Raw genomic sequence first — 19048 nt, 5'->3', positions numbered from 1 at the left:
ATTTTACAGGACATACTGGGCGTTTTAGTAATCTTTCAGGGAAAATATGCATTGGCCTCAATCTGCATGACGTGCCCATTTAAATGCATATGGTAACACGCGAGGTATTGAAAACATCATTGTGAGTTTGGCTTTATAAAGTGTTGATACTGGCTGACGTGTGAATTAAAGGTAAGTAAAGGACATGACGTGAATTAAAGGTAAGTAAATGACATGACATGAACATACTTTTTACTCATGAACTGCCAGTATGTAGTATCTTTATATTGGTTGAACTTGTCCAACATTTCAGCACATCAAATCATTTGAGATTCACACATAAATATTCCATTTTCTTAAAAGGTCAATACTGTGTTTGTTCCCTTAAGATTGGTATGCGTGTCACGCGCGGACTTCGAACAGCTATGCTGGAGTTTGTGTCACTGAAAGTGTTCAGGCGTGTCACGACGACGTTCATTCACTTCCTGCTGCAAATCATTTGAAAAAAAATCCAAAAGTCCTATGGCTTCGGAAGAATTGGATCAAAAGAACACCATTGCTGACTTGACAAACAAAGGTAGGCCTGCCTGCTGTGAGACGACCAGTGCATGTCAATTAGTTTGGGGTTCATAGCAAGGTCAATTTTGTAGTAGCTCATATTGCACTCAGCTGCAAGGCGCTGAATGGTATCCTGCCTATGTTGATTCCAAAAGCTACTTTAGCCAATACGCTGTGTGTGCATGCAATGTATTCGTTTGACATGCCAAAGTGGAGAACCGGCTTTTCTACAGCTGTACTTTGGAACGAGAGTCCAACTTGTGACATTGTGTATGATAAGCACAACTAGAAGGGACCACTTTGGAACTATTGTGCTTACAAAGGTAACACCGGCGGATGAGTGGGTGGGTCTTCGTGCGGTTTGGAGGCTAATAGCCACGCCCGCTGACCTCATTCAGCAGCACAAGAATCCCTCGCTTTTTCGAAACGCAAACGTTTGGCGCTTCTTGATTATGCTCAATATTTCAGTCGAATATGAACTATGGTTTTAGCTGGCTGGCATCAGGTGAAATCCTTTTCGGGAGACCCCCCAGAAACATTGCGCTTGTTCAACCGTTAACATTGCATCAATAAAGAGAGGAAGCCATTGAAACGCTTGGAATCCTTTGTAAGCACATGTGCGGACTGATGAATCGTATACTAGATGTCTGAAAAAACATTGAATTTACCCAATTGAGGTTTCCAGGAACTATAAAACATGTATTTTTAGTATTGGGGAAATGGCCTCATACTGCTGCACTCAAACAACACGAGCGGAATTAGTCAGTATGTGAGAAGTTATCACATGTTTGAGAATTTCCCATGTGTGAAATATAGTATTCATGTGAAATTGAGGAGGCTTTGTGTGGATTTTTGGTGCGATGATGGACGAGTGGCACCCTTTGCTTCCCGCAGCGATACAGGAATATGAAGGCCTGCAAAGGAGACATGAAGCAACAACGAAGGAGGTAAATATCTGTCACAATATGCCACTACCAAGTCCTTTTTACACAATTGTAAGGAACACATCACATTTGTTTGCCTTTTTTTTGCTAATATTCTCATTCATCCGGCCGGCCGGGTCTTTTCATTCTCAGGACATTGAGTGGAATTGCTAATGGACTCTTTTGGCTGACTTTGAAATCTTCCGTTTCTTTGAGAACCTATTAAGAAATGTCATACTGTTTCAACAAAATGTTTGTTCAAATATATATTATACCGGATTATCAGTCTATAAATAATCGTCAGTATTCCTTGCATGAAAACTGTACGTATATCCGGCTCTCCTAGTGTAAGATACTGCAGGAGGAACGGGATGAGGCGATCAAGAAGCTCAATGAATTTCAACAAGGTAAGTTGTTTTCAATACATATCCGCAGGTTCTTGTGGAAAAGTCAATTCCGTCTAGGCAAATGGCCGATTAGCCACCCGTGCTGCCAAATTGATTGCATCAAAGAGCTAAGTAAGATGACGACGACGACGACGACGTTGGTAAACAAGAAACACATGCTTTGACACGTAATCTGGTGACATTTGCAATAAACAATGTTAGGGTTTGACACTGGCACCTGGAGCGCCCTTAACCAATTGCCCTCCCTCCCTCTAACTAATGAAACATTGTGGTTGAGCACAGGAGAAATGAAGTTCCAAGACCAGCTGCAATTAGGTGACACCTAATTAAGATGGCTGGGCGGGATGAAGCGACACCCATGAACTAACTCCCTGCGCCCGTCACGTCAATAGCACTTAGCTGCCTGCCTGCCTGCCACTTTTCATTGTGTTTCCCTTTGGGCGCAATCTCCCTGTCACGGCCGGCCACTCCAACAAATCTTCTGGCTCGGACCTAATGACGTGTTAATTATGATTACTGGTAGCCGTGGTAAACAAACAGCAGTGTGGAAGTGCTGAAAGTCAACGGGGGCCCCTGCCGCCGCCGCCGCCGCCGCCGCGTCGTCAAATATGACAGTCTTAATTGTGAGTTTTGGCATGCCCATTATCCTCCATCTGTTTTCTTCCTTCTTTTTGTGTGTGTCCTTATTCATGGTCCTCTCTGGAAAGACAGTGATTAGCCACCCCTACGCCGACGGGCTGCATAATGGTATCAACAGAACAGTGAATTAAATTGTATCTGCAGCCACTGCGAGGCGAGGCGAGGCCAGGCGAGCCGAGCCGAGCCGAGCCTTGATGAGGGGGGCAGATGCCTTTGTGGTGTTATCATTATAACACAATGGTCATGTTGTCATCAACCTTGCCATCAGCAATTGAAAAGGCACGATTGTGTGTGTGTGTGTGTGTGTTGGGGACTTTTTGCAGTGTCCTCAGCGAGCCTGCCAGCCACCCCACCCCACCCACCAGCCGTTTTGTTGTGAATAGGAGCAATTTTCTAAGAGCTATGAAATCACGTAATAGCTCCTAATATGCAGCTGCTTGGCACAGTCGGGCAGCCTCTATTAATGTGCGAGTCAAGCATAATATGTGTTTTGGCTGGAGAATTGCTCCATGCGCGAGCACCCGCCAGATTTATTCCCATGAAAAACGTCTCGAGCTGTCATCGTCACAAACACAAACTGTTTGCTTTTTTTTTTTTTTTTTCCCGGGGGGGGGGGGGTTAGATCTCAACCTCTATTTGAAATTCTATCTTCAGTAAAGTGGTCTCAAAGCATTGGGCCTTTATGCAGAATCATTTGGGCAAAATGAATGGAAACGTTTGAAGCCAGGTGTGCTGCGCTCTCATCGTTTTGAAAATGATAGGTGTCGCGCTTTCTTTAATTGTTGTTTTTCCAAAATACTAGCTTGGCCTGGATGTCACTGAGGACGGACGGACGGACGGACTGACGGACTGACGGACGCCTGGCTGATCAATTCATGTGCCTTTCTCTCTCTCTCTCTCTCTCTCTCTCTCTCTCTCTCTCTCTCTCTCTCTCTCTCTCTCTCTCTCTCTCTCTCTTCTCTCTTCTCTCTCTCTCTCTCCTCTCTCATCTCTCTCTCTCTCTCTCTCTCTCTCTCTCTCTCTCTCTCCTCTCTCTCTCTCTCAGTGTCAACAATGGTCATTGAGGAGATCAACGAGATTCAGGAGAAACTGGAGATTGAGAGGACGTGCAGAGAAAGCGCTGAGGCCCTGCCTCCAAGGTGCACTTCCACTACAGTTCATTTCAATGACTAGCGCTAACTCAATGACTTATTATTATCGAGAATGACTACTAAATGCGGGAGGAGCGATCACTCATTTGTCAAGGTAATAGTCGACTTGACGTGACGGAAGCAAAAGCACTCTGCGCCCGCAGAGCTCCGGTGTCCAAAATGCATTCGATCCGTTCGATTGCGACCACTAGTTTGGAGTCCTTGCTAAATTTAGTGCGAGTTGTTATTTGGGAGCGATGGAGCCGGAGCATAGTGCTTTGCCGCTCTTTACGCTTGTCAGCATTTCTCTTTCGATTCCTGGACAAAACGGGTTCAAGCAAAGTTGCAGGCTGTGGAAAAGTGAAGCCTTTCTTCCGACCTTCCAATGGTTGTTTCATTTTTATCTTCAAAGTTTCCAATCTCTACCACAGTGATGCCCGATCCAAATTGGATTGAGCAAAGGGCACAAACGGAATGGCCCGTTGGCATTTTGCCGGCGTTTAAATGAAAAGGCGACGTTTTTGCGAAGAAACCAAAAGTCAGTCGTAAAGCACGGCTATGTCTCGGTTTATTCTCAATGATCATTTTGCCCATTGCGCGTGTTATTCCATGCTGGAGATTGTTTGAAAGCAAAAAAAGGCCCTGTTGCTTTTCTCACGAGGGTGCCGTTCAATGATCTTTTGTGGTCTGTTCTCTCCCATCTTTGTGTGTTTTTCTTTTCTGCAATTGACTTTTCTTTCCTCGGTTGCAAATTGCATTCATCTCCAGCATTTGCTATAAGCTGCTTTTATCTTTGGAATGGGCTTCGCTTCAGGGCGCTGATTCCTGCTGATTGAACTTGCAATGTAATCAATCTGCAAATAGGAAAGAAATATTTGATGCAAAGAGGTTCAAAGGCATCAAATGTGTCATCGCTCATGTTCATGCACCTGGTCATTGCTTTTGCATGTGTCCTGCCATTATGACTGATTGCAGAGCAAAAGAAAAGAAAAGAAAGAGAAGAAAAAGCTCATCTGGCCTGTCACTTGTTTTGTTGCTTGATTGTCATCCAAAGTCAGTGGCACTTCAGCCATCTGAAAATCTCAATACGAGTTCCGTTATATATGTAAAGCGACGTCTTGCTCTTTCACTGTTGCAATTGATGGGCCAAATGAAATGAGCGGTAATGCTAACGTATCACTGTGGGAAACCCGAGACGTGAAAAAAAGACCGTTTCTTCCTTCCTTCCTTCCTTCCTTCTCGACTGATTGATTAGTAATTGAGTTTTTATTGACTCATAAGATGTTTCTTGAAGCCAAAGGCCTGCAATCAGTTGTCCATATTGCATCATTCCCAGGCCAAAATGGACACATTTCCCAAAGTCATTTCAAAGAAATTGATTGTGTCATTTGTGACATTGTTGCGCTTGCAAAGGCCTCGTCCAATAGCTAGCAAGCTAGCTAGCAAGCTAGCTAGCAAGCTAGCTAGCTAGCCTAGCTAGCTCGCTCTTAATGCCAACCAACCAACCCATGAAGGTCTTTTCTCAAGTGAAGAATTTGATGAGCAGCGAGTGTAAATGCTAATGTTATGACAACCACCAGTTTAACACCACATTTGTATTTTAAATCATGAACCCACGCACACACAATGGAATGATGGATGATTCGTAGGATTTGCTTGAGTGACTAGTTAGAATTCTGCAAAAGCATCCATCTTCATTGGATGTTTTGTCTTTCTTTTGGCTGTAGTTGAACCAACAGAAGCACTCGTTGAAAAGGAAGAGCATGATGTTGCTGTCTCAACTCGGACCGGGGACCATCGGCCAGATAAACCTCGAGGATGAAGACGAAGGTGAGCAGCTGAATGCTGCCAACTGCTTGTCAAGTGTGTGCCAGTGCAAGATATCAGGTGCAGCATTTTCTCTCAACATACACTTGTGAATATTTTCAGGCCTCTTCTCTCTCCTGGATGTGAGAGCAGAGTCTGTCGAAATGATCATCTTTCTTCTTTCAGAGCTGCAAAGTCAATTGCAGTTGACACTGAGGGAGAAAAATCACCTTTGTGACAATCTTGCAATGCTGAAAGAACAACTTGAGGAAAGCAGGCAAGAGGTGAGTACTAGCCCAGCATTTCCTGCTTTGGCACCTATCTATCCATCTATCTTTTTTTTTACTTTACCTACACTGCGTTATTTGCACGAAAACTCACTCAACTACTCTGGATGATCTGTAAATGCTCCAGAATGTTTTGCTCAGTGAAGCAAAGGGTGCTGTCCATTGAGGTTGGGAATTCGATATCCCGACGTGAATCCTATCAAGCGTTGAGAAGGCATCCATCACGCAAGTCCAATGCAAATGTTTGGTGTTCATTTGAACCTATTTTCATCATTCTGAGCTATTTGAACTTTCTTTTCCAATACTAGAACAAAGGCCAAATGGATTGCCACCACGGTGATAAGCAAGCACGGTGCTCCTCAGCCTTCATTGTTTGTTGAGAAGCCCACTTTCTCTTTTCCATTTGCAGCTGCTCCAAGAAAAACATGCTAACAGCGTGTTAATGGCTGAGACGGCGCAGCAAAAGAAGCTTCTGAGAAAATATAACAGAGGTTAGAATGGGAGGCTATGGATGCAATGAAATCCAAACCATTTGGGGGGGGGGGGGGGGGGGGGGAAATGTACGGTCTGGTAAATATGAACATGGCTCGTAAGGTTAACGTTAGGTGGATGGCTCGTGTCAAATCAATCAAAAATGCGGAAATTCAGTGTCAAGGTTGCTGTGGAGGAATACCAAGCTCTACAGGACACCTTGAATCTGGAGCGGGACTTGAGAGAGGGGGCAGAGAACTTTGCCAGAGCAGTGAGTTACGTATATTACAATGTCACCATTACGTATCATGGTAGCGCCCCCTTTCCTACTAGCTATATTTTACAATGGTGGGTGCTTCAGATGCTTGTTGAACAAAAGATGCTCAAGAGACACAGCCAGATCCTGATGCAGAGCACGACACCGAGCGATGCTCTACAGGAGGCACTCAGCCAGGTGACATCGCTGACCAAGGATTTGGAAAGCCTGAAGCAGGAGCACCAGAGCCAGGTAGACCTGACCCCACACTTGTCAGAGAGAGCGAGAGTGAGAGTGTGTGTGTGTGTGTGTGTGGGGGGTCTCCTTGATGTTCTGTCGTCAGATAGATAGATAGATAGATCGATAGAATATACACAGCTAATATACAAACATGAGCGAGTGAACAGATAACCTCAGAGTTAAGCAAACGTTTTCGACATAAAGGAAAGCCTTTAAGAAAAGGAAGCTTGGCCTGGAACCAGCTCCCACCTAACTCCCTCCCTCCCTCCCCTCCCTCCCTCGCACCACTGACTCTGATGTAAAACAATTAAAGCTGAGTGGGATCACTGACCTCTGCTGGCGATGAACAATTGGAAAAGGTTAGGGAAAAGCTGACATCTACCCAGTCAGGACGACTTAATTGCCACTGCAAGAGCTGCTCCAAAACATTTCAGTTTTGGACTGAAATGTCCCCCCCCCCCCTCCAAGTGAAATTAAACGGACTGGTGCTTAAAATGTATGGATGCTAAACACAATCACACTCGCCTCCTTATCAAGTTGTTTGTGCTGTGAAATTCATTCAACACACAAAAGGAAAAATGTTTGTGTGTTCAGATCAACAAAGTGGAAGAGAAATTAAAGTAGCTGCGAGGCGCTAAAGGAGCTGACGGCCTTGAAGTGTAAACTTGAGCTTGTGGAGGAGGAGAAGAAGGAGTACAGTGATGAGTGCTCCAAGGCCCAAACAGAGGTCAAGGATCTGAGATCCACAGGTAACAACACACAAGCATGAAAACAAGCTGCAGTGGATGTAGGCATCCATTCATCCATCCATCTGTACGGACGGACGGACGGACGATGGATGCATGGATGGATGGATGGATGCATGGATGGATGGATGCATGGATGGATGGATGGATGGATGGATGGATGCATGGATGGATGGATGGATGCATGGATGGATGCATGGATGGATGCATGGATGGATGCTTTTATTTTTTGGATTCTTTGCATTCCAGCGTTTCCTTGTGTCTTTTTTGATATGGCGGAAGGAGGCAACTGTTTGCAATTTCTCTTTTGAACAAGGGTGCATCATCATCATCATCATCCTGTCGATTGCAATGTCTTTAAGAAGGGAACAAAGGGGAAGGGGTGTTTGCGAAAGGTCAACTAGAAACGTCTATTTCACTCAATCATTTTATCATTGGATGATCAGTTGAAGAACTTCAAAAGAAACTGCAAACGGCTACCGATCCAGCACATCTTCCAGTAGCTGATGTCCGCCGCCGCCGCCGCCGCCGCCGCCACCACTTCCAACCTTGCAGCCTTCAACCCACTCAGGTAAACTTTTCCGTCCTTAGTAGAATGAAATTGGAACGGTAGATTGATCCAAAGGTGATGTTGATTTGTATGCTCTCCCTAGCTCCTTACTGTCATTAATCAGAAAGAGGCAAAACAGCAGTGACATCCCACTTGTGCTCCACAATTCTGCCCAGAGAGCAGGTACCAAATTGCAGACTTGCGGCTTGGCTTATCCGTGCATGACTCCGAAGCTGGGCAAAACACAAAAACCTCTTTTTGTTGACCTGTCCTCCCACATAGAAAAATAGTGTGCGCATGTGTGTGTGTGTGTGTGTGTGTGTGTTTTCCAGAAGTGGATGTCAGGCAGCAAGCTGTGGAGGAAATGATGAACAGGATCAAGAACGGGGTTCAGCTTCGGCCCGTCAGCCAGAGAGCCAATAACCGGAGAAAGGTTCGAATTCTTCAATGTTAGGGGACAAAATAAAATACCGTGACTTAATGGCTATGCAGACTTCAGGGTATCTTGTCACGTATTCCTCGGCCCGCCACAATAATTGGGAAAATGGTCCATCGTTGATGTCGGCTTGTGAAACGCCTGCCTCCGTGCTGGGCTTTGTCATGTTCTTGTAATTGGCTGAAGCATGGCATGAGAAATAATAAGTATAATATTTATCTTTTGCTTGTCTTTTCCCATTCTTTTCCTTTTATCAGATGGAGAGGAAGCCGTCTAATTCCGCCTTCCAGGAACTTCGAGCCATCATGGTAATAGCCTTTGTCCAACACTGTGGCCTTTCGATTGTTTGCTCAGCAGCCCAACAACTTTCCACATTGGAAGAAGGCAGAGGAGCCTGCGAGGTTCCTCCTCATTGAACCTCTGTGGAGCGCAGAAACCCTCACCACTTTGGACAGTCCTAGCCGCTCGAGTTTGCGCGCGCGGCCGAACGTGGAAGCGTAGAAGAAGAGCGGCCGGCGTAGCGGAAGAGCCACCAGCGTAGCCCGACCCGCTCGGCTCAACCTAGGCTCGAAAAACGAACGCCGAATATCAAGGCGCCGTCCGACACCGGAACTTACAGCTTGTGTGGAGGATGCAGCCGAGAGCAGAAGAGGTCACTGCAACGCATCATCCCGTATTTTGTCCTTTCAGGGGAATTGCGACAGAAGCCTTCCTCCTCAGCCGAAGACGGGATCATCACCATCCCCCAAATGACGAACTGCAGAAAGTCTTGCTGAGACGGCGCCATGTACTGGAAGCAAGCTCCTAGGGTATTGTTTTATTTCCACGACAGACGACGTGTATTTTTGTTTTGCTGAAAATCACGTACGCCTAACATCCGCCCTTGTCCGAGCAAATTCTTCTCGGTTGAGCAATCGCTGGTGTCAGAAAATGACTTTGCCTGAAAGCAGGGGCATGGAAATGGATTATCAATGAAAATCTTTCTGCTTATGACTTCAATGTAACTTCTGGTGAATGAATATTCTTCCACACGTGGTTTCTTTACGTTTGCACACGTAGAGAGGATCCATCCGTATTTGTATTTGTATTCCTTTTCAGTTCTTGTCTGTACAGCTGTTGCCAGGATTTCAAATACTTTGATCCAACCAATTAGAGTTGTTTTGTCACGGTTGAATCGAAGGCCGTGCCAGTTATTCGTTCTTCAACGTTGGCTTTTGTCTTGTTTGCGCTCGAACACCTGCCCGGCCAGATTTCCCAGACGCTTCCGGTCGGAAACACGAGAACCCCGTGTCCTGTCCTGTCCTGTCCTGTCCGTCACTTATCGGACACTTTTGGTGATTAAGGCTAAAGGCTTGGTTTAGCGCTGAGGTGTAATTTCCAGCTTGCCGTCCCCTTCATGCATGCGCACAGTGTGGAGGAAATGCCATTGTTGTTTGAAGTCGCCTCCTTTGCAAAGCAGATTCACCCTCAAAAGGCTTGAAAGAAAGCCAAATGCTGACTTGATTCAACAATGGTCCTTATCCAAACAGGAGTCATCCATCCATGAAGAAAGCAAAGTGCATATGGAGCTAGAATGGTGTTGGTGACACACTTGAAGACAAGCAAAATGAGGGGAAAAAAAAAAACAAGCGTGTATTGATTGATCCCCCCCACCCCCCCCCCCCCCCCACCCCTGTTTTTTTGGTGTCCTCCTCACAGCTCAATTTGAACCCAGTTTGACTTGACTCCCGAGATCGGTCGGCGTGCGTGCATGCGTGCGTGCATGCGTGCGTGCGAGCGCTGGAACTAAATTTGTTTGCTCCACACAACGGACGTAAGCACGCACGCACGCTGGAACAAAAATTAGTTTGCTCCACACAACGGACGTAATGACAGACGCCATGTTGCGGCTCAATTTTCCCCTCTGGCTTTTCAGAAAAGAATGCCAGTGCCAGCCAGCCCTGAAGTCCAACGCAATCCATTCAAGCCGTTGTGATTCGAAAGAAACAGGAAGTAGAGTCATAGCAGTTAACTATGTTGAAATGCAATTTGCTGCTACTGCAAGGAAGTACGTACATGTCATTCTTAAGTGCCCTAAAAGGCTTGAGAGAAGCAGAAGTACAGTATCAAATCAAACATGGGAGAGCTTCTCATTAGTGCTGTGGCTCTAATGAGAAGCTCTTGAAAGCGGTAGAGATCTCACAAGTGACTGAAGGAAGCACAATAAATGTGCCATATGCTGCCGTACAAACAGCTGATGCTCTCTTTCAGACTTCTTCCGCTTCCGCTTCCGCTTCCGCTTCTGCTTCTGCTTCAGTTTCAATGAACAGTGGCAGGGAGTGGTGCTCCTTTGGGACTGTGGATGAGACAAATCCTCAAATGATCAAAGTGAAAGGAACCTCTCGCTACCACTGAACTCATTTGGAGGACTTGGGGATCCTAGGACAACACGTCGCCTAAGCTTTTTCTGCTCAGGATGCTCTCGTAAAAACCTCCTCATTTACTCTTCTTTGAAGTGTGTGCCGTCGTTTACAGACAAGGGAAGAATTTGCCCTGGCATGTCATTAGGCGGCAATTAACACATCCATTTCACACACTGGTTTCTTTCACACACGACAGAAGAGAGAGACCGAGGGTGAGACTTCCTCTCTTGCTTTGGGCCTTTGTCAGAGAGAGCCAAGCATACCCAGGATCCCCTGTTGAGACAGCTCTTCCTCTATAGAAAGCAGCCTGTTGTATTTAGTCATCCTCTCGGCACTGGTCAGACCTCCCAGTTTGACATAGTCCAGGCCCAGACCCACAGCCTGAAAGAGGGGGGGGGGAGAAAAAAAACAAAACAAATCTGTCTGACGGCACCAAAGAAGAGAGACAATTACGCTGCGTGCGTGCGCGTGTGCGTGCGTGCGTGCGTGCGTGCGTGCGTGCCTGCGTGCGTCCTCTCTTTCACACTGCCTTTGGCATCAGAGTGTAAACACCTTTGCTGCCTGGGACATTCCTGTTCCCGCAGTTGAAAATGTGTCATTTGGTGTTTTTCTAAACACATCATCCCATTTGCGTATTAGCAGCCTCCAATCAAATGTATGCGGCTGCATTTCATACAAAAAGCACATCTGACTGGGGTCAGCGCAATCAAGAACCTTCAAGTGTTTGTAGATGTGCGAGAACAGCCGGTGGCTGCATCTCGTCTGTGCCCTATGGGCAAAACATTGCATTTTGTCGTTTGCACTTCTCAACAGGAATGCATAGACACACATCTATCTCCATTTTAGCATCCAGGCACGCTGCGAGTGGAGTACTATTCCAATTCGGAGGCATATTTAGCACAGTGTGCGGCTTTTCCGATTTCTACTGATTGAGGTGTATTGACGTTCATTCCGAAGCTTGATCTTTTTTATGCTTTTGTTTGTTTGAGCCATTCCGAGGTGACTTGCTTGTATGTTTCCTATTACTGCATAAGTGAGAGTGCTTGAGCTTGAATTGATGGCCAGAAATGTCAATGTGCTTTATGTGCTACCTGTACTGCGTTGCATATTGAAGAAACAATCAAGTGAAACACATCCCGTGTTTTTCACATGGCAGTATTTTCACGCCCCTATGGAGCCATCCTTTGTGCTAGATCATTACAATCCTTTGTGTTAGCTGATGAAAGGATGTGTCCCACTTTGCATAGCAAGTATGGATGGATGTATGGCTATCACCATTTTGCTCTGCCATTAGCAACTAAGCAGTTTTTCGAAGCTCCAAACACTCACTATGTCTGACAGAGAATCATCATCGCAGGACTCGTCGTTGCTTTGGCCAGTAGCACAGAACCTGGAAGAGACGCACGCACGCACGCAAACAAAGGTTAGCAGTGACAGCAATCCAACATGCCACAATAGCAATGTGGATTTATTTTGGGGGGGGGGGGGGCTGAACGGAAATCTTGAAATGATTTCAATTGAGGGCCCTGAACCATCATCTCTGAGTCTACATTTTGAAAGGAACGCATTTCCATCATATTGTAATTTTTGGTCAATGATCTGTACATGTTTCTTCATATATTTACAATACATAAAAAAAGCTTAACCGATGATGAGTCTCTGACTTAGAATTTGATTTGTGATGGGCGTAAAATACGCTGTTGTGCAGAAAGACACGTCAAACACAAGACAAGTGAAATGTTAAAAGGCCATGCATCTACGTATCTACCTTGATGCTCAGATGTGATGCGGATCAAGTCGCTGACCGTCATCTGGTTGGTGTGTTTTAAGAGCTGACCTGTGACTCCAGGAAGGGGTGGAGCCTGTGCCTTGTGCGTGGCGTCAGAGAGCAGCACGCACGACTGTCCAATGGCATCGCTCAGTTTCTCCCACTGTTCTGTGTCCTTGGATGGATGACATTTGTCATATCTGGTCTACATACGTACATATGGCCATGGCCACCCTTTCTTCATCAAACAAAACAAAAAGCCACAGCAAGCACTGAATGAAAGTCATCCTCATCAGTCTTACGTGGCCCAACGCAAAGCAAACATTTGGTGACAGTAGGCTTTGCGTTCGTTCGTTCTCATCGCTGCAATCAAACGCTCAACGTGCATTCTTGAACATCCACAAATCCACATTTGAAAGCGAGACGGACATACCTCCCTCCTGAGTGGGTCGATTAAAGCCACCACTGCAGTGTACTTGCTTAGAAGCTTTGATACATGCTTACGAGCTCGTCTGGAGACTTAAAACGCTCCTGTTGCGATTCGTACTTTTGTTTGGTCTGTCAGAGAGCGAGAGAGAGAAAAGAGGCGCTCAGCAATTGTCGTCTCCCCTTGCTTTCTAGCATGGATGACCGGCTTACGTAGTCCATGAGGTCGGGGCCGGCACAGTTCACTGCCAGATGGATCTCCGTTCCCAGTTGCAGCTCAAGGTTATTGCACGCTTCGTAATCAGATCCAGTGCTTGCTCAGGACGATCGAAACTCACGGCAGCACACCGTTGTCGCTCAAAATGGCCGCGGTGACCTCGAAGGCGACACAATCGGCACTTTATTTTTTTTGTCTTCCTCCACCTCCGCACGTATTGAAAATACTATCATTTGTGCTAAAAACGTCATCGTTTATTTGGATCTGTGGAGCAACATCTAGGTGCGTTGGACTGACAAGAAACGAGTCTGAATGTAACAGTCGGCGGGATTGCAAGGTTATGGCAGTTGAATGCGCCCGCCCGCCACTCACAATTTCCATTGTTAAGCATTTCTGTATGGCATTATCAACGGTTGAATCATCTTTTCAACGCAAGTCTGGGAATTGAAGGATTTGAAGAGTGGTTATAAACTTAATGCATATTGTATTTTTGCAGACAAAGGAATTCCACTCGCATTAAACTTGTCTGATTATTGTTGAGAGAAATGCTGGGAAATTCTTCCACTCCTATTTATCAATAGATGAAAATGTCCCTCACCCCAGGCTTTGATGATTCACTCAATATTCTCATCATTTCCTTCTGTAGCCGTGTTGCCATTGTGATGATCTGCAAAAGGAGGTCACGCTTTAGTACGACCTGCGCAGCAAATGCCTGACTCAAACAGTGAAAACACAAACAGAGGATGTGCTCACGCATACAGGACCACGTGGAATTCAAACATAACAACGCTGTTGAGATTGTCTGCCAGTCATGCTTAGGACAGATGGCCCCATCTTGGTGGCGTTTCTTTGTTGTTTGTGCAAAAGACTTGAAATGATGATGATACAAACAAAGGGTTCCCATTGATGTCTGCCTAGTGAACTTGCCACCGGCCCGTCTGTGCTGAAGCAAAAGGAGAAGCTCCTGAATGCTGCCCACGTACAAATGGGTGTACATGCCCGATCACATTTTTGAAAACGCTACATGGTGCTGAAAGAGGTCACATCATGGAAGGTCAACAGTTTGGATCCAGCCAGCCGGCCGGCCAGCCAGCCAGCCAGCTAGGCAAAAGCAACAATGCGACTGCTCGGTGGGCTACTTGTTTGACTTGTTGTCCTGCGTTGGGAATCAGTATGACCTCTTCCAGCAGGTTGAGCTTTCCAGGACACATCTTGCCACAGCTTAATAAAGTGACCAAGGAGACAGGTATATGAAATGTGTCTTGATCATCCTGTACACACATATTGAAGACAGTGCTTGAGTAAGCAGTCAGTCAGTCAGTCAGTCAGTCAGTCAGTGAGTGATTTTTTTTGGGGATACTGAACCTCCCGTTATGCCCTGGGCTCGCTCTCTCTCTCTCTCTCTCTCTCTCTCTCTCTCTCTCTCTCTCTCTCTCTCTCTCTCTCTCTCTCTCTCGCTCTCTCTCTCTCTCTCTCTCTCTCTCTCTCTCTCGCTCTCTCTCTCTCTCGCTCTCTCTCTCTCTCTCTCTCTCTCTCGCTCGCTCGCTCGCTCTCGCTCTCGCTCTCTCTCTCTCTCTCTCTCTCTCTCTCTCTCTCTCTCTGTCTCTCTCTCTCTCTCTCTCTCTCTCTCTCTCTCTCTCTCTCTCTCTCTCTCTCTCTCTCTCTCTCTCTCTCTGTCTCTCTCTGTCTCTCTCTCTCTGTCTCTCTCTCTCTGTCTCTCTCTCTCTCTCTCTCTCGCTCACCTCTGGGTCCTTCAGACTGCGGATGTATTTGTAGAGCGGGCTGGCCTTTACCTGAGCCCCGCTCTTGGCCACAGCAAGAGACACTGAGCCAATGGCCAAGCACCCGGGGAGCACCGGTTCTGGTGGCTCTGCAGGACAAAATGGCTTCTCCGAATTGCCTTTTTTTTCTGTAGTGTCACAAAGACATCATGTTGGATCACACGTTTGGAAGGAATTGACAATTGTCAATTACTTTTATCATTCTTCTTGTCTTTCTTCTTTTCAGGTGGCGAAGACGGAATTTCCACCTCCTGTTCACTCGCAGAAAGAATCTCCTCCTTTTCCCTGTTTTCTTTCTCCTCCTGTTTGCGAGCCGCGAAGAAATCGCTGTGCAATGACCAGCAACATACTTTGATTGATGAAATAATGACTTGTGCAAACAAAGAGTCCAAGCCCTGTTTTGTTTTAGTTTCTTACTCTCCTCCACTCTGCTCTACTCAAGTGTATTGAACGAAAACTTGGGAAAGCTCCATACATTTCCATTCTACCTGAGTTGCTGGTCAACTTGCGATTGGTCACAAGGGTTGTGTCCCTTCAGCAGTCTGTTCAGAGGTTCGACTATCCAGTGAACAGCTGTGGCGACGTGACGCGCTCTCTCCTCGCTTTTTGCTCGCCACTCGGCCAAAGAGTCGTTCTGCGGAAAGTGACTGGAGACGGCGGCCGAAGACATCCGCTAGACCCAAAGAAATCGCATGGCTTATTTCAACGGCAAATCGGCTAGCCTCACACAGCAACACATCACTCGGTTGCATGTTTCTTGAGCGAGCCTTACCTTTTCTTGATTGCAGATGATGCAAAAGAGTTCAGCCTCAGCACATAGTTGTCCTTTTGAGTCATAGATCTCCTTTCCATTCAGTCTGCTGATGAATGGATGTGATGAGAGTCTTGCGAAATAAGTGGCCTAGGGAGTCCGCGGTTGAAGAAAAACATGTTCAAATGTACAACATCTGGAATAGTATTGTAAATTCAAATGTAAAACCGTAAACACAATGTGTGCGGGTGGTTCTCCGAAAGTATGGCACGGGCGCATTTTCAAACGCTGACCCGCTTCAATCTTTTCTTCCCGCTCCAATCGATCGTGCACAGAGCAGTGTGGGAAGGATTATTAAGGGGGAATGGCAAAGGTTTATGTAAGGGGTTCGGCTTTCAAAAGCTTTACTATTGTGCATTGTAGCACAATGCAACACTCCCTTCGGTTTGGCTGTCTTAGTGTGGTGTGGTGTGGTGTCTTCGAGTGGACACCATGCATGCGTGCATTGCTTGGCGAGGAAAAGCTCTCTTCTAATTGACTTGCAACACATCCACGCCCTCTAGCGGCCAACAAGAAATACTACGTGTTGGAACTTTCAATACAATGGCGTTTCCATTTCCAAATAAGACATGTTATTGATCTTGGTTTCTTGCGGGTGGTTGTGGAACGACGCATCTCCCGCGATCAATGAGGGATCACTGTCTTCCATACAATGCTGCAGAGAAGTGAGATCACTTGTGCTGTCTTTCGTGCTGAGTGAACATAAAACAGGCTTGGCTGCATGGACGGGAAATATCAGTAGCAAGTAAAATAAAATAAAATAAAATAAAATTGCAAGCACCAGGTAACCGTGGACGTCCTCGGGGTTCTGGAAGAAAAGTTCTCCCAAGGCTTTCTCAAGCTCCTCGGGTACTCGGTTGGCCCGGTAAAACTCCGCAGCTGCGTCTTTGATTTGGTGGAACTCTTGGTCTTCTTCCGAAAGGGAGTTGACGAAAGCAGACATTGTTGAGCTGTCTTATCTATCGTCCTCGCTGAAGCGGCTGTTTTCCGTTACCATGGCAACGCAACGTTCGCGAGGGAGGGAGGGAGGGAGGGAGGCACCACGAGACAATCTCTCTCTCTCTCTCTCTCTCTCTCTCTCTCTCTCTCTCTCTCTCTCTCTCTCTCTCTCTCTCTCTCTTGCGCGCGCGCTGCACTTTGCCTTTTCCCTCTGTCACGCGCAATAGACATACGTGAATATTGCTTGTAGAAAACAAGCAAAATGCATTTTGAAGTGTTCAAAATACGTCGACAGTAAAATAGAATAAATGTCATTCCTATAAGAAAAGCATGTATCCACCCACTTCTGTGGGGTTATTTCTTCCAATATTGATTTTTTTTCTCCTTTCTTTTCCGTCCAAGAAAATGGTGAGAAATGATTCTCGAGAAGCCTTGTGTTGGGATAAGTGCTCAATCTCTCATGAATATTTGTGAATATTCATTTGAATGTTATTTATTCATCTGCATCGTGTAAGAAATTGGGTTAAAAAAAAGAAGAAAACCAAACGGACTGGCAACAAAATAATAAAGTGAAAGGAAATTCAATAAACAATCACTATGCAATTGCTACACCAATTCAGATGACAATGATGCTTGTCCATATTCGATTGTTCAAAGCCCTTAAGGTTGGAGGCCATTATTTACAAACTCTTACTTCATTTGCGCAACATTTCAAACATGATTCACCGTACATTTGCACATATGTAATACGGGCAAATCTAACAGTGCAAAATGATGAATCACTGTGTTGTCATTACGACAAAACGAGAACCAAAAGAGGGCAAAGAGAGAACAAGAATGAGCAACCATTTTTCATCCACTCAAGTCTTAAACGTAACTTAGTTGTCAGCACCCTTTGCTTCCCTTTGCAACATACTATTTGCTTCTTTGCTTTGTTTCTTTTTACACACTCATTGTTCCGTCTTCATAAAAAAAAAAAAAATACATACGTACGTCAACAAAACTCAAGACAAAGGCAGTCATGATACAGAGCAGAATGCTGGAGCAACCTTTCCGAGCACTAAAAGACCTCTTGAGTTTGAAATAACGGTGAGCTACAGCCTCCTCGTGGACATTCTCCTGTCAAATATAGCAGGCTCAAATAGGGCCATCATTGTCGTCTTGCGCTCTCTTTTTGTCGTCCACAGGACAGAAGGTTACAACAGCAGGGTGTCCAAACACTTAAAACAAATTGCTGCTGCTGCTGCTGCAAGTGACATCAAAATGTAGCCAGGCCACTCTGGTCTAATTGACATAAATGGCACATGAAATTGGGCTGGATGAAAAGTGTCGCTCGCTAATTTATCACTGAAGAGTAATGCTGAATGTCTGTTTAAAGCTGCTCTGGTTTCCATTGTGTAAAGGAGAAGGGGCGGCATATTTCCGCTCGTCTTCCCTGTACAGATCATTCCCTCAATGTAGTCCCCAAATCTTCCAATTGCTGTGCGCGAGGCCGTGAAAAGAATCAAGCGATCGTATGAATTTGTCTGCTTCGGAAATCAAGTTATAACATTGAGCTGCCTTGTGGTCGGTCGCCATTTTGTGGTCAGCCGTCCGTCCGTCCGTCCAGCCAGCCAGCCGGCCGGCCAGCCAGCCAGCCGGCCAGCCGGCCAGCCAGCCAGCCAGCCAGCCAGCCAGCCAGCCAGCCAGCCAGCCAGCCAGCCAGCCAGCCAGCCAGCCAGCCAGCCAGCCAGCCAGCCAGCCAGCCAGCCAGCCTCATTAGTGCATCCTTTTTCTCTTTCCCCACTAAAGAGCAGGGGAGCTTTTGCTTTTGCTTTTGCTTTTGCTTTTGCTTTTGCTTTTGCTTTTGCTTTTGCTTTTGCTTTTGCTTTTGCTTGCTCCGTCACCCTCACTAATTGCACCTAATTAAAATATCCCAGTCATGTTTTCAAACTTGGCCAGGTGTGCTTTCAATGGGGATATTGCTCCTCTTTAAACTGCTATCGGCAGAAGAATGGCTTTGCATGGGTGCCGGGACACAGCTCAATGTTACTGAATAACTAGTGTCTATATACTGGCCCTTGGGGAATGAATCATTTCAAGGCTTCACGCTATACGTGTTCTTTCTGTGTTTTCCTTTACGTTGCGCAGATAGAAATCGGGACAAAGGGGCCTTTAGAGTATGGGAAAATGGGATTGACACCACGGCAGAATGGCTTTGTTCAAAAACAAAACAACATTGCAAGTTAGCGGTATTAATTAGCATTGTTATAAAAGGTCATGTTCCTTATACACTT

General features: G+C 46.0%; 2 protein-coding genes across 2 annotated transcripts; one reads left to right on the top strand and one right to left on the bottom strand.

Annotated features, from left to right (window-relative positions):
- Positions 1-15: 15 nt before the first annotated feature.
- shtn1 (shootin 1) lies at positions 16-12487 on the top strand. The gene is given in 19 exon segments (XM_049735900.2): positions 16-556; positions 1432-1484; positions 1807-1867; positions 3552-3661; positions 5364-5523; positions 5629-5726; positions 6139-6242; positions 6378-6471; positions 6562-6708; positions 7291-7314; positions 7316-7445; positions 7889-7945; positions 7948-7989; positions 7992-8013; positions 8096-8175; positions 8325-8425; positions 8686-8736; positions 9119-9169; positions 9171-12487. Coding segments are annotated over 19 exon segments (1506 nt in total). The 5' UTR covers positions 16-501; the 3' UTR covers positions 9237-12487.
- eno4 (enolase 4) lies at positions 10436-16842 on the bottom strand. The gene is given in 16 exon segments (XM_049735899.2): positions 10436-10763; positions 11094-11211; positions 12160-12217; positions 12595-12773; positions 13032-13087; positions 13090-13156; positions 13238-13323; positions 13326-13361; positions 13364-13400; positions 13840-13908; positions 14381-14512; positions 14984-15150; positions 15216-15349; positions 15511-15695; positions 15795-15923; positions 16615-16842. Coding segments are annotated over 16 exon segments (1704 nt in total). The 5' UTR covers positions 16777-16842; the 3' UTR covers positions 10436-10674.
- Positions 16843-19048: the final 2206 nt, after the last annotated feature.

This window comes from Syngnathus scovelli, chromosome 12, assembly GCF_024217435.2.
Source record: "Syngnathus scovelli strain Florida chromosome 12, RoL_Ssco_1.2, whole genome shotgun sequence".
Taxonomy (NCBI): domain Eukaryota; kingdom Metazoa; phylum Chordata; class Actinopteri; order Syngnathiformes; family Syngnathidae; genus Syngnathus; species Syngnathus scovelli.
The sequence above is the reverse complement of the archived record's forward strand: the minus strand, read 5'-3'. Positions and strand labels throughout refer to the sequence as shown.